Source organism: Sapajus apella, unplaced genomic scaffold, assembly GCF_009761245.1.
Source record: "Sapajus apella isolate SASKATOON/1434 unplaced genomic scaffold, GSC_monkey_1.0 scaffold42, whole genome shotgun sequence".
Lineage (NCBI taxonomy): Eukaryota > Metazoa > Chordata > Mammalia > Primates > Cebidae > Sapajus > Sapajus apella.
In genome coordinates, this window is record NW_022436982.1 from 13,986,777 (window position 1) to 13,999,889 (window position 13,113).

A 13,113-nucleotide genomic window follows, 5' to 3' on the forward strand; every position below is an offset into this window, starting at 1 on the left:
AATGTAAGAAAACAAATAGAAACAATAGAAGTAAAAGTACCATTAGCAGCAGCAAGAAGCAAAATAAAATCTATTTTTAAAAAGAGTTAGTAGAATAGAGAAGCTTTCTTTGGCAATCCCATGAAATGAAATGAAATACAACAAGAAGATGAAAATGAGAGAGGAGATGATACCGAGGATGAAAAGGTGATATGTGCATAATTGCACATTTCCCAAAGAAGATGATACAACTAGAAACAGAAAAAAAGTCATATTTTTAAACCAGAAATAAAGTAAGATACAGAGAGAAAGGGCATGCCTTATTTGATAAAAAGTAGAAAGGGGTATAAATAGCTATAGATCTTCACTGAGACTTGCCATATGTGTTATAGAACTTCAGCGATAAAGGAAGAATACTCCAGGCATATGAGCAGATAAAGCAAGTGAAAAAATTATGGATACATGTTTCTCTAGATTAGCAAATCAAGTGACAGAGTCAGTGGAACAGTATCTGCAATTTCCAGGGGTGTGTATGCGTGTGTGTGTGTTATAAAAGATTTGATGAAACTTATTGTTAATATATAAAAGCAATGGAAAGATTTATCAGTATTAAATATCTCACTCATAGACCCTCTTTGTAAAAATGACTTGGTAATTAAATCCAGCTAACCAAGACATGCATTAATATAAAAGCTCTCCAAATAAGAAAGTCATGTTTTGGAAGATGTAGATGGAGTATGCAACTTATTCAGTAAAGGACTAAGCCTAACTATGGTGGTAGGAATTATTTTGTTCTATACAGTTGGGAAAGGGATTTTAAGAAAGAATGTTAAGTTCATAAAGGCGTTGTTTTTAGCAGCAAATCGATACTACTATCTAACATTGACAAATCAACAAATACAAGTGCAATCGTATTATAGAAAAGAACAAATGAAAGAATATGATGGAGCATTAAAAACATAAATATGAAATGTGGTGACAAATTTTAGATAAAACATATTTGGATAAAATATATTTCAATCAACTAAAATGAATAAACTAGTTTATTAAGTGAAATTTAATCTCAGAATTGGATTATAAAAACAAGATCCAATTCTACAGATACATGAATGAAAGGTAAGACTGGAGAAATGAGATACTAGGGGAAAAGAAAGCATAAAAGGAAGGAAGAACTAGCCCATACCAAATTTCTGACTGACAGAACTGTAAGATAATAAATGTGTGCTGTTTTAAAACACAAAGGTTGTGGTAACTGGTTACAGCCTGCAATAGAAAACCAATACAGCAGAGGCACAAGATGGGGCTGAAAATAGGAAGCTTGAATGGAAATCTTAAAGGTACAATTGTATCTTCAAACGCCCTTCCCCATCCTTTATGGCCAGGAGACTGCCCCTTCCTGCCCTGGCAAAAAGGGGGAGGTTGACTCTCTGTAGAAGCTAAGCCAGAGTTCTAGGACATCAGGCAAAGCTGAAGATAAGGGTAAGCTACCTTCAAGTCTACAAACTGAATAATGAAAGTCCCCCAGCCTCTTTTCTAGCTTAGCTGTCATACTGCTGGCAGCCAAACACAAATACTTCAGAGAAGAGCTTGGAGAACCCTGCCTAGGGAAATTGATCAGCCTAAGATAAATTATGTACAGATACTGACATGTGTTTCTGGCAATGAAATGGTTGCATCCTCACTTGATTACCCTGCAGTAAAGACCTCGACGTGGCAGGTCATATCCAAGCAAGTTTTCATTAGCATTTTAATGCCTGATTCATAATTATTAACAGACATCAAAGATCACCAAATACTTTAGGAAGGTCTGTGGTATGAAAACCAGGCCAGAACAAATATTATAGTAAAAAGGAACTTGTGGGAAACAGAAACTTCAGGGAGCAGAAGAAAATACACAATAAGCTACAGTAAATATTCTCATTAACTCAAAGGTACTTATTGAACACCTGTTATAGTAGGCGCTCATTGTTCTAGGCATTCAACATAAAGTAATGAACAAACCAAATAAAGTTTATAGCCTCATGAAATTTCCATTATTTCAGAGACATAAGAGAAGCTAATAGACCTATGAAATAAAAATGGGAAACTGTAATCGAAATATGCAAATAACAAGATAGAACTTCTGAAAAGTTAAAAACGTGAGGACCTTTCTTTTTAACAAGAGAAGGGTTAAATGATAAAGTTGATGAATAGAAAATGGAGAAAAAATAAAGTCTTAATTAGAGGACCAGGCAAGGAAGGTCAATATGAAAACAATAGAGACTCCAAAAAGGAAAGATAAATGGAGATAAGAAAAAAATTTAAATATACACAAAACAAATTTCCCAGATATTTGTGAGTTTCTAGACAGAAAATAATGAGAAAAGATCTACTCCAAGTCACGTTTTCTCCAAATCAAGATCTACTCCAAATCAAGCTTTAGAACACTGCAAATAAAAAGACTTAAAAATCTTCTCAAAAGAAAAAATAGGTTCCAACAGAAAGGACCAGGAATTCAAATGACATCAGGCTTCTCTACAGCAACAATGACATGTCAAATACAGTGAAGAAAGGATTACCTTAAAAATATGCAGGGAAGATGATTTCTAACCTAGATATTTACACAAAGCCGTATTTTGAAAATAGAGTGTGGGAGTGGGATCAAGACATGAAAAACACACACGGATTCAAACATTTTCCTCCTGTGCTCCATCCTGCGGAAGATACTGGAGGCTGTGCTCCAAAAACCAAAGGAGTAAACAAGAAAGAGGCTTCAGGACACTGGGTTTTTAACACAACGAAGAGGCACAGAAAATTCCTAGAATGAGTACCATGTGGGAGACATAAAAACAGGGGCATGAGCTCCCAAGGAGGAAACAAGAAACTGGAAGATCTACTGACATGTTTGAAACGACTGAGGGGAAATGTACAGTTCCATCAGAGAGTTTGGGGTGAATTCGTATACTATACAGTTCAACTGATGGTTATAGTTACATAATTAAAGGATGTAAATGGTGACTATGTATTCCAAGTGGTAATATAACTATATGGGAAGAATGGAGGAGGGAGTATGCTGAGATTGAGGCTTCAGGGAGGGAGTGGGGAGAATATTTAAGAAGAAGAAATCCACCTCTTCCCTGATGAGAATTTAGCAGCTAACATCCAAATCAGAAAAATCAAGAGACAACAAAGCGACCCTACTGCTTTGAAAGATGGTCCTAAGTACCAGGAAACAAAAGCTTTAAAAAACAAAACAGCTAAAACGTTTTAATATGGTTCTTTCTAGAGACCAGGAAACAGAAGTTTCAGGGAGAAAGAATTAGTTTTTCAATATAAGCCTTGTGGCAATATTTGGAGTATTTGAGGGGTTCAATATATGTCACCTGTCCTCTAACTTGGCTTCAAACAAATTGAGAGATGAGCAAAAAGAGAAGCAAGTGGAGAGGTACTGTCGCTGTTATTGCTGCTCATCCATGAGATGTTAGCAGCAGTGATGTATCACTTCCAAGCTGAAGCTTTAAAAGCAAGTTCAAGATTTGCTATGCATCTTTTCTCTCTGCAACAGCAAAAATCGCATTCACCATTTGGAAAATGGTGGGCATGAACCCAAAACAGGCTTATTACAAGCATCCTGGTATTGGGCCGGGGGATGGTAGATGGAGAGTGCCTGCTCACACAGTGTCAGGATGCTGAGGAACCCCCACCCCTCGCGAGCACACTACACCCACCACATCTGTACATACTGTATGGATGAGATGGGGGAAGGTTTGCTCCAGTTGAACAACGTGAGGCTCCTCCCCACAACTGAGCTGGGAAAATAATTAGTGACCTTCATTTCAAGTTTACGAATTGAATAAAACAAGTGTTTTGATTCAGCATTCAGAAACCAGACACAGCAGCACCTTCCTTCTGGCTTGTCCTATGTTTGAGGCTCAAGGCATGTGGCTTCTCTTTCCCAGTATTTTAAGCTTTATTTTGAAATTCTGAAACAAAAATAGGTAGAGTGTAGCTTAAGAAAGAAGGCAACAGGCGCACAATTTTTTGAGTTGTAAAAGGCAATGCTCCTTGTTTGCCTTGCGAGTGAGCTGTCCTGCCTCTGTACCCTCTTCTCCAGTGTGCCTCCTTTACCAGTATTATGTATCCTTATTTCCTAGCTGATGTGGCTCTGAGAGACAAGAGAGCACCCTGGGGGACTCTCAGGAAGTCCCTGCTGGAATCAGGAAGACAGCCAAGGGTTTAAACTCCAAGTCTCTTGATGAAATTGATAGACCCCACTTCCAGCCCTCACACTGTGGCCTTTCTTTCTTTTTTTTTTTTTTTTACTTTCCAACTTTCCAACTTTTCTTTTAGATTCCAGAGGTGCAGGTTTGTTACATTGGTAAGTGTATGTCACAGGGGTTTGATGTACAGATAATTTTGTCACCCAGGTAGTCAGCAATCCTCACCCTCTTCCCACACCCTACCACAAGTAGTCCCCATGTTTATTGTTCCCTTCTTTGTTTCCACATGTACCTGATATGTTTAGCTCCCACTTATAAGTGAGAACGTGTGGTATTGGTTTTCTGCTCCTGCATTAATTCACTTAACTCTATAATGACTATAACCTGTCTTGGTGCTCAGGAGCAATGAAGTTGAGCTGGTATTTCAAAGAGAAGCTTAATCTCAGGGCTTCTTGGGCATTTAAGCCCAGAAAAATTCCTGTTCCTAATGTAAAAATAATTGGCATTCATACTTCTCACCTCATAAGTGAATAAGAAAAGAAGAAAGAGCAATCACGTGGGGGTTAGCCTTAAGTGCTGTTGCAGAAACCTCCGTCAAAAGCAAAGAAGCCTGCACTTTCATCCCTCAATCCCACAGAAATTTGTTTCTGCTTTTATAGTTCTCATTGAACCGAAAAGGAAAGCCACCAGACAAAAAATGAGCCAAATGCAAAGGAAAACAAAATCAGTCAGGGTTTAGAGACCGGAGGAGAACATTTCTTAACAGACGTCAGAATATTTTGATATTTATATCTGTGATTTTTTTAAATAAGCAAAGCAGATCCTTTTAGGAAGTAGAGAGCTATCCTCAATTGTTGACCAGCTCTTGGTAGAAGAAATCCATAGGTTCTGTCTAAGTATATAATCTCAACAGGAAAAAAATGCAACTAACTTTTAGGCAGAGACTATGATATACTATGAGGAATAGTAGAACTCGGGCTTTGGAGTCATTATTGGATTCACATGAGAGCTGTTTGGTATTTGGCAAGCTACTTAACCTCATTGAGCCTTAGTTTCTTCATCTGTGAATAATAACAGTGATAAAACTCGTGAGATTGAAAAGAGATTAGCAAACACTCTAGTTCGTGGTAGGTGCATAACATATCAGTTCCCTTTTTCCACCACTGATGCCCATTGTGGTAGTTATTATTGAGGATCACCAAATCTTTCCATTCTTCTCTCAAACACACAGTGCAACTGAACTTTCTTCCTCCCTTGAAAATAGATATGACCATCTGATTTGCTTCAGTCCATGAGATATTAGCAGCAGTGATGTATCACTTCCAAGCTGAAGCTTTAAAAGCAAGTTCAAGGTTTACCATGCATCTTTTCTCTCTGCAACAGCAAAAGGCAGTGTTCCAGATAGTGACCAGCTTGGGGTTAGGAGTGAGAATGACGCAGCAAAATTCACAAAGGACGGGTAGCACAAGTGAGAAACAAAAACCTTCATTGTTTTAAGCCACTGTGATTTTTGAACTTTTTGTTACCATAGCATAACCTACATCCTCCGGATTGACACACCTTCCTTTAAGTAACTGTATTTGCCATCATCTTAATTCATTCCACAGATACATGTTGGCCAAATGCCAAGCACAGAGCTAGATGCTGAGAAATGCATGATTCTGGCTCTTTGCTCTCACGGGGCTCCTAGTAATGGTAGGAGAGTGAGGGTCATTATCAGGAGCCTTTTAAAAATATCCCCAGTTATTTTGTTTAACTAAAGTCAAGGTTTGGAGCTACTGCTTTTGTGCACATTGAATACTTCATATGTGTGCTGGTTGCCTGCCAATTTTAATAACAGAAGCTAGAGATTTTAATAAAAATCAGAAAAAAAAGTGGTATATGTGGAGAGAATGAAGAAAGACATGATTAAACTAACAAAAAAGTATGAGTACTGTACTTCATTGTGTCCCTGGGTTGCCCACAACTTTATGATTCAGCTATCTTTTTTTTTTTTTTTTTTTTTGAGACGGAGTTTAATTCTTGTTTCCCAGGCTGGACTGCAATGGTGCTGTCTCAGCTCGCTGCAACCCTTGCCTCCCGGGTTCAAGTGATTCTCTTCCCTTGGCCTCCCAAGTAGGCAGGATTACAGGTACCCACCATCATACCCAGCTGTTTTTTTTTTTTGTGTGTATTTTTAGTAGAGATGGGGTTTCACCATGTTGGCCAGGTTGGTCTTGAACTCCTGACCTCAGGTGGTCCACCCACATAGGCCTCCCAAAATGCTGAAATTACAGGCGTGAGCCACTGCACCTGGCCCTCAGCTATCTCTTTTACCTTCCCCTCATGGTAGTTTACTAGAATTTTTTTCCCTTGAGACTGAATGTCAAATCAAAAAAACAATAATCATTACAATGACTTCATAGCCACTTACTTATTTAAAAATTCTGGAAGTTATAAATTATAAAGCCAATGCAATGAATTTCTAATGTTGGAATTGTAGACAAAGTGGCCCCCTAAGGATATTATTTCATATGGGGCAAGTGAATATTCCTAGCCCTATTTTAAATCATGCCATCCTAGATAGCTATGTGAAAATGATATGGGTGCTTAGCAAAACTATTATTAACTAGTACCGCTTTGGCAGTTTTATATTAAAAATTCTTTATTAGCTTAGGTGTGACCCGGTGATTTTTAAAATTCATTACTGATTTTTGAAAGCCTCCTCTTCAGAGCAAAAAGAGCCCATTGTTCTTAACTGGTAATACCAATGACTGCTATAAACTACATGTTCAAACAAATCTTACAACTAATAGAAGTGTAAATATAATGCCAACTAATGTTTATGCTTATACATGTATCTACAAATGTAAAGAAAGAGCTCCTTAGTAATTTCTAAAAAAAGACCCATTGATTAATCTACTTGAGTCTCTTAGCAAGCGCTACTGTTTAATACCTCACCATTTGATGGTAGTAAATTTTCTTCTTTATGACTAGACAATAAGGTCTGTGGATCTGGAAGACCTACAGGTGTTACACAATTCCTCTGCTTCCATGTTGTGTGATTTAGACAAATGACAGGCCCTGCTTTTCTCCATTACTAGCAGGATGGCAGTTGTAGCCTTCTCAACTATTGTGGCAGTTAATTGCCAAGTTCATGGTCAACTGCCAAATCTTCAGTCCAATATGGATCTCATTGAAATGCTTTGGAACTGTGTGTCAAATAATTCTAGTCACTCGCACATGTATTTCTCTCTTCTCCATTACTGACAGATCCCTGATTTTCTAAAAGGTGACTGTGTGCCCAGTTAAAATATGGTTTATACTCCCTTACTATGTCTGACCATGTGACCAAGTTGTGATCAGTGAAATAAATGTAAGTGAAGCTTTGACAGTGTCCTTTCCTAAATAAAAAGACAAAAGCCTAGCGAGGAGGCCTTCTACCTTTCACCCTTTACTCTTTCCCTTCTTCCTGCCTGGAACACAGATGTGATGCAAAAGGAAGAAACCATTTTGTAGCCATGAAGATAAAGCCATACAATAAGAAAGACATATCAAAGGATCTGGGTTCCCAGACAGCATCTTGGAGCAATTTTATAAACTCTGGGCAGTCTGCTTTCAGACTTCTTTTTACCATGAGAAAAATAAAATCTCGTTTGGTTTAATCACCAAGAATGAATTTTTATGCAACCAAGTGCAAACCCCAACCAATACAATCTATGGGCTCATCAGGTCTTCATCCGGATTTCATCCCCCTTCTCACCAAATCAAGACTCAGGGTCATCTCTGGGCTGTAGGGGGAGAACCTGAAACCATAAAAATTATAGAAGATAACATAAGAAAAACTTCTAGACATTGGCTTAGGCAAGGAATTCATGACTAAGACCCCAAAAGCAAATCCAATAAAAACAAAAATAAGTAAATGAGACCTAATTAAAAAGCTTCTGCACAGCAAGAGATAATCAGCAGAGTAAACAAACAACCCATAGAGTGGGAGAAAATCTTCACAATCTGTGCATCCGACCAAGGACGAATATTCAGAATCTACACGGAACTCTAACAAATTAGCAAGGAAACAGCAAATAATCCCATCAAAAAGTGAGCAAAGGACATGAATAGACAATTCTCTAAAGAAGATATACAAACAGCCAACAAACATGAAAAATGCTCAAAATCACTATCAGATAAACGCAAATTAAAAACTTGAGATAATCTGTTCATAATCAACAATTCGTTCAGTTGTTTTTTAAAAATTATGAATTTATAGATATGTTAGATGTGTTTTAAACAATTGTGATTATTATTATTGATGCTCAAATTAGCCCATCTATGGTCAGTGAGATCCTATTTGAATTGTTCCCTGAGTCTTCTTGACACAACCCTAGTGGTAGTTGATAGTTTTATTGCTTTCTGAAAATATTTACAGCTAAAATGATATGATCCTCTGGGATTTGCTTCAAAATAATGACACAGGAAGAGGGGGTAGAGAGGAAATATGATTGGCCAAGAGTTCATAATTGTTCAAGTTGGTGATGGCCCCATGGAGATTGATTATACTATTTTCTTACATTTGTGTATGTTTGCAATTTTCTAAATTAAAAGTTAAAGATAAAATTCAATCAGGCACCTGTAGTCTGCAAGCCCTTGGGAGTCTGAGACTGGAGGATTGCTAGAGCCCAGGAATTCAAGACAAGCCTGGGCAACATAGCAAGATCCGGTCTCAAAAAGAGAAAGAAAAAGAAAAAGTCCAGTCTTGAATGCCTGGATTCGAAGGGGGGAAAAAAAGATTTCTAAGTTCCCAAGTCTTCCTTTGACTTATGGATGAGTAGGCACAGAGGTCTCACTACAGAGCTGTACTCTAAATCAGAGGTTATGAGCTCTCAGGATATATACTCATTACCCCCATCATAAGGAGGGCATGAAGAAACCTCTTGGATGGGGGAGAGAACAGAAGGATGGAGGTTAAGGAGAGAGGAAAATGTGCGAAAAGCTTCCAGAGCTTCACGAGGTGGGTACCTCTTGGCAGCTTTGCTGGTGGTTGCAGGGCAGGGTCATAGGGGTTCACTACCAATTTGTCTTACCACCGTCTTCCATTCTTTGGCCCAGCGCCTAGCCTCTAATCCCCAACAAGCCTGATTCTATTTCTTGTGGTCAAGGGGATCTTGCTTTCCAGACAGGACAGGAAGGAGCACTGGGCTGGAAGTCCTGAGGCCAGAAGCCGAAGCCTGTCAGTGATGCAAAATGGCACTGGGTCTTGGTCTCACTTTCATCACCCATGAAATGAAAGGTCAGCTTGCAAGACTAAAGCTCCTGCAGTGTCCCAGGCATCCAAATCCAACACTCAAGAAGCCCTGGACTCCAACAGCCTGTCCTGCAGGCCTCCGTGCCTTTTCACTGAACGTCTTTTTCACCGTTACATATTACATCGCCTCCTACAGAAAAACGCGGCTGTTACCACTTTTTGCAGATAATTAGAGAGGCAGTGCTCAGCTTAAGATGACCCCAAAGTTGACAGCACTTTCAGGCTTGGGGAATTAGGCGCGTCACGGACCTGTACGATTTCTCCTCTCTGCCCTTGCTCGCCTGCAAATCCTGACCCCCGTCCACACTGCGGAGAAATCTCCTAAGAGACGGCTGCCAGCGTTGCCTCTGCGCCCAGGAGGCGTGGAGCAGAGGACTCGGGAGCTGAGCGCGCTGCGGCCCCGCTCCCCGCGCACAGCCCAGAGGGTGGGGCCGGCGGGGGCCGGGCAGCGCCAGACTCGGAGCGCCGGGCTCGCAGCGGCTCAGTCTCCTCCCGAGCCCAGCCCCGGCTGGCGAGAGCGGCGGCCAGCGCAAGCCGGAGCCCGGGCCTCGGAGCGGGGAGGCGGAGGGCCGGAGAGGGCGGCGGACTGCAGCGGCGGGCCGCGCTCGGGGTCCCGCCGTGTGCGGGTCCTCCCAGCTTATCCTGGTAAGTGCCGGCGGCTGCGCCCAGCCCGCCGCGGTAGTCGCGGTGGTCGTCTTCCCCGGATCCGGGTTGCGCGCATCCAGTTGCTGCGCCGCCGGCTCACAGGTGGCTCTGCCGGGGATGTGGGCGCCCCAGGCCCCGCTAGGAGTTAGCCAACTCTGTCTGCTCTGGGACGCCGATTTGGACCCCCCGCCACTGCTACCCTTGCTTCTGGCTTGGGATGGGGGGCGCGGGGTAGGGCCTGCCGTCGGGGGAGACGCGCAGAGGGACGCTTCTCTTCCCCAACCACCTACAAACTACCCAGGGGGAAGCGGGCCAAGCGCCTCACCGAATGCAACCCAGCTCTAACCTCACAGGTGGGGCGTCTATTCGTTAGGTTTATTTTCCTATCAATCCACCAGGGAAAGTTTGGGACCACGCAAGGCAAAGTTGGGGCGCGGCTGGGGGCGAACTTCTCCTACGGAGGCAGCTCTTGAGGAGACTAGAGGTGGGTTTGCAGGGGGAGCGAGGACCGGGGTGGAGGTGACTTTGTGCCCCGGGAGTTGAGTCTGTCCCTGCCGGTCGCCCGGGCCGAGCATTTTGACGGTCCCCAGAGTGCTGTGAATCGCTTAATCGTCCCTGCTAAGCGTTGACGTTCGCAGCCAGCCGCGAATCTCCGTGATGGGTTCGGGTTATCTTAAGAGTAGCAGCAACTCAGCTTGGGTTAATTTGTGCTCTTGCTTTGCTCAGAAAACCTGAGCTCCAGCTAATCTCAGTGTTTAAGTGGCGTGTGTTTAATTAGCTTATTTTACACCTGAGATTATCTCAGCGCCTGCCTCCAAAATGAAATCGTTGATATGGAAAAGAATAATCTTTTTAAAGAAAAACTAAAAAGAAGACTTCAGAATATCAGCTGTTGTGTCTGGCTATTTTACCTATCTCCTCCATGGGATAGAGAATGAAAACTCTGCTTTGGATATATAACCTATTAAAGTCAGTGTTAGGGCTATTCTGGGCAGATTTTGGGGACAGAGGTATTGCTACAACTTGCGTATTTATGAGATACACATGTGGTCTCTCGAAATAGCCTGCTTGTTATTTCACTGCATTGGGAGTTGTTTGACTTACTAAGCTGCCTATTTTAAATATGACTAAAGGTTGTTTTTTTAAAAGAAGCTTTAGTTAAAAACAATGTCTAGATGTTTATGGAAGACAGCTTGTGCATGCATGTCACCAGAATATTTTTTTGTAAACTTAAATTTGTAAAGGACTACTTGCCCCCCATCTGATAAAGGAGGGGTTTTTTATGAAAAATAAGATAATATCACTGTGTGTGCAGAAAAAGATCACTAAATTAAAGAAACACTCACTTTCCAAATGACAGATTAAATCAGAAGAATGTGCCTACAACTGAGAATTACATAATCGGACTAAAAGAAAACATAATGAATAATGGTTAGTTGTCAAGTACCTAGACAGTTCTGAAAGAAGCAGGACCTTCATAGCACTGGAAGGTTGTTACGTGATTTAAGGTGAGATAATCTGATAGATTTTCACCTATAAAATTTTTATTCTTACACACATCTACATTTTCTACATCTAACGTTGAATTTACCAAAATATTTATTTGGGTTTATACATACATCTTCATGAGTGCCACATCCTATTCTAAATGCTACATATGCTTTTGCTCATCTTAAAAACAATCCTGGGTGGTAGGTACTATCATTGTCCCCATCTTAAATGAGAAAACTGAGGCACAGAGAAGTAACCCAAGATCACACAGCTGCAGGACAGGACTTTATCATATCTGCAAAGATCTGATAAAATAAATTATCAGATCTTTTTTATTTAAATAAAAACATTTATTTAAAAAGACATGATTTTAAAATTTACTTATTCTCAATTTTATTTTTTATTTAAGCATAAATGATGAAAGTTTCCCGTGAAGCATAAGAATCCCTGATTGTGGACGTGCCCCACAAGCATCGTTAACTACAAAGTAAGGAAAAGTATGAAAGAACCAACTGATTGAGCCTAAAATTGGAAGATCACCACATCCACCAGAAGACCCAGGATGGATCTGCACCAAAGCACCACCATCACGTTCCTGGAGAAATGGTGTTTGGATGAGTCACTGTCTGGCTGCAGGAGACATTATAATGTCAAGAAAAAACTGAAGTTAATTCGAATCTTAGGCCTTTTCATGGGTCTGGTAGCCATTAGCACTGTCTCATTTTCAATCAGTGCCTTTTCTGAGACAGATACACAGAGCACAGGAGAGGCCAGTGTTGTCAGTGGCCCTAGGGCAGCACAGGGTTACCATCAGAGAACTCTCTTAGATTTAAATGACAAGATTCGGGATTATACTGCACAGCCACCTCTTTCAAAGGAAGACAAGTCGGAGAATAGTACAGATCATGCCCAAGGAGACTACCCGAGAGACATCTTTTCCCTTGAGGAGAGAAGAAGAGGTGCGATCATTCTCCATGTCATTGGAATGATCTACATGTTCATAGCCTTAGCCATTGTCTGTGATGAGTTCTTTGTTCCTTCATTGACTGTCATCACTGAAAAACTGGGCATCTCTGATGATGTGGCTGGAGCCACCTTTATGGCTGCAGGGGGGTCAGCCCCAGAACTTTTCACATCTCTCATAGGGGTATTCATCGCTCACAGCAACGTTGGCATAGGCACCATTGTAGGTTCCGCAGTATTCAACATCCTCTTTGTTATTGGCATGTGTGCTCTGTTTTCTAGAGAAATCTTAAACCTGACATGGTGGCCACTCTTTCGAGATGTGTCCTTCTACATTGTTGACTTGATCATGCTGATCATATTTTTCCTGGATAACGTTATCATGTGGTGGGAAAGCTTGCTTCTCTTAACAGCTTATTTTTTCTATGTGGTTTTCATGAAATTCAACGTCCAAGTCGAAAAATGGGTGAAGCAAATGATAAACCGCAATAAGGTCGTCAAGGTGACAGCACCAGAAGCCCAAGCAAAGGTTGGTGATGGTGTTTTTTTTATTTA

The 13,113-nt window shown here is 41.0% G+C and overlaps 1 protein-coding gene and 1 long non-coding RNA gene across 4 annotated transcripts in view; one reads left to right on the forward strand and one right to left on the reverse strand.

Annotated features, from left to right (window-relative positions):
• Positions 1-9,950, reverse strand: part of LOC116566104 — a 100,918-nt gene extending 90,968 nt beyond the window's left edge. The window contains exon 1 of the long non-coding RNA XR_004275732.1: positions 9,709-9,950. This is a non-coding gene — a long non-coding RNA (uncharacterized LOC116566104). The remainder of the gene's footprint in view (positions 1-9,708) is intronic.
• A 29-nt stretch (positions 9,951-9,979) lies between these two features.
• Positions 9,980-13,113, forward strand: part of SLC24A2 (solute carrier family 24 member 2) — a 271,295-nt gene continuing 268,161 nt past the window's right edge. For 2 of the 3 annotated variants that reach the window (XM_032300094.1, XM_032300095.1), the window contains exons 1-2: positions 9,984-10,104; positions 12,005-13,087. In XM_032300094.1, coding sequence (XP_032155985.1) covers positions 12,158-13,087 — 930 coding nt within the window. In that variant the 5' untranslated portion in view covers positions 9,984-10,104; positions 12,005-12,157. Of the gene's footprint in view, positions 10,105-12,004; positions 13,088-13,113 lie in introns of all 3 variants that reach the window. The other variant, XM_032300096.1, reaches the window with a different exon arrangement.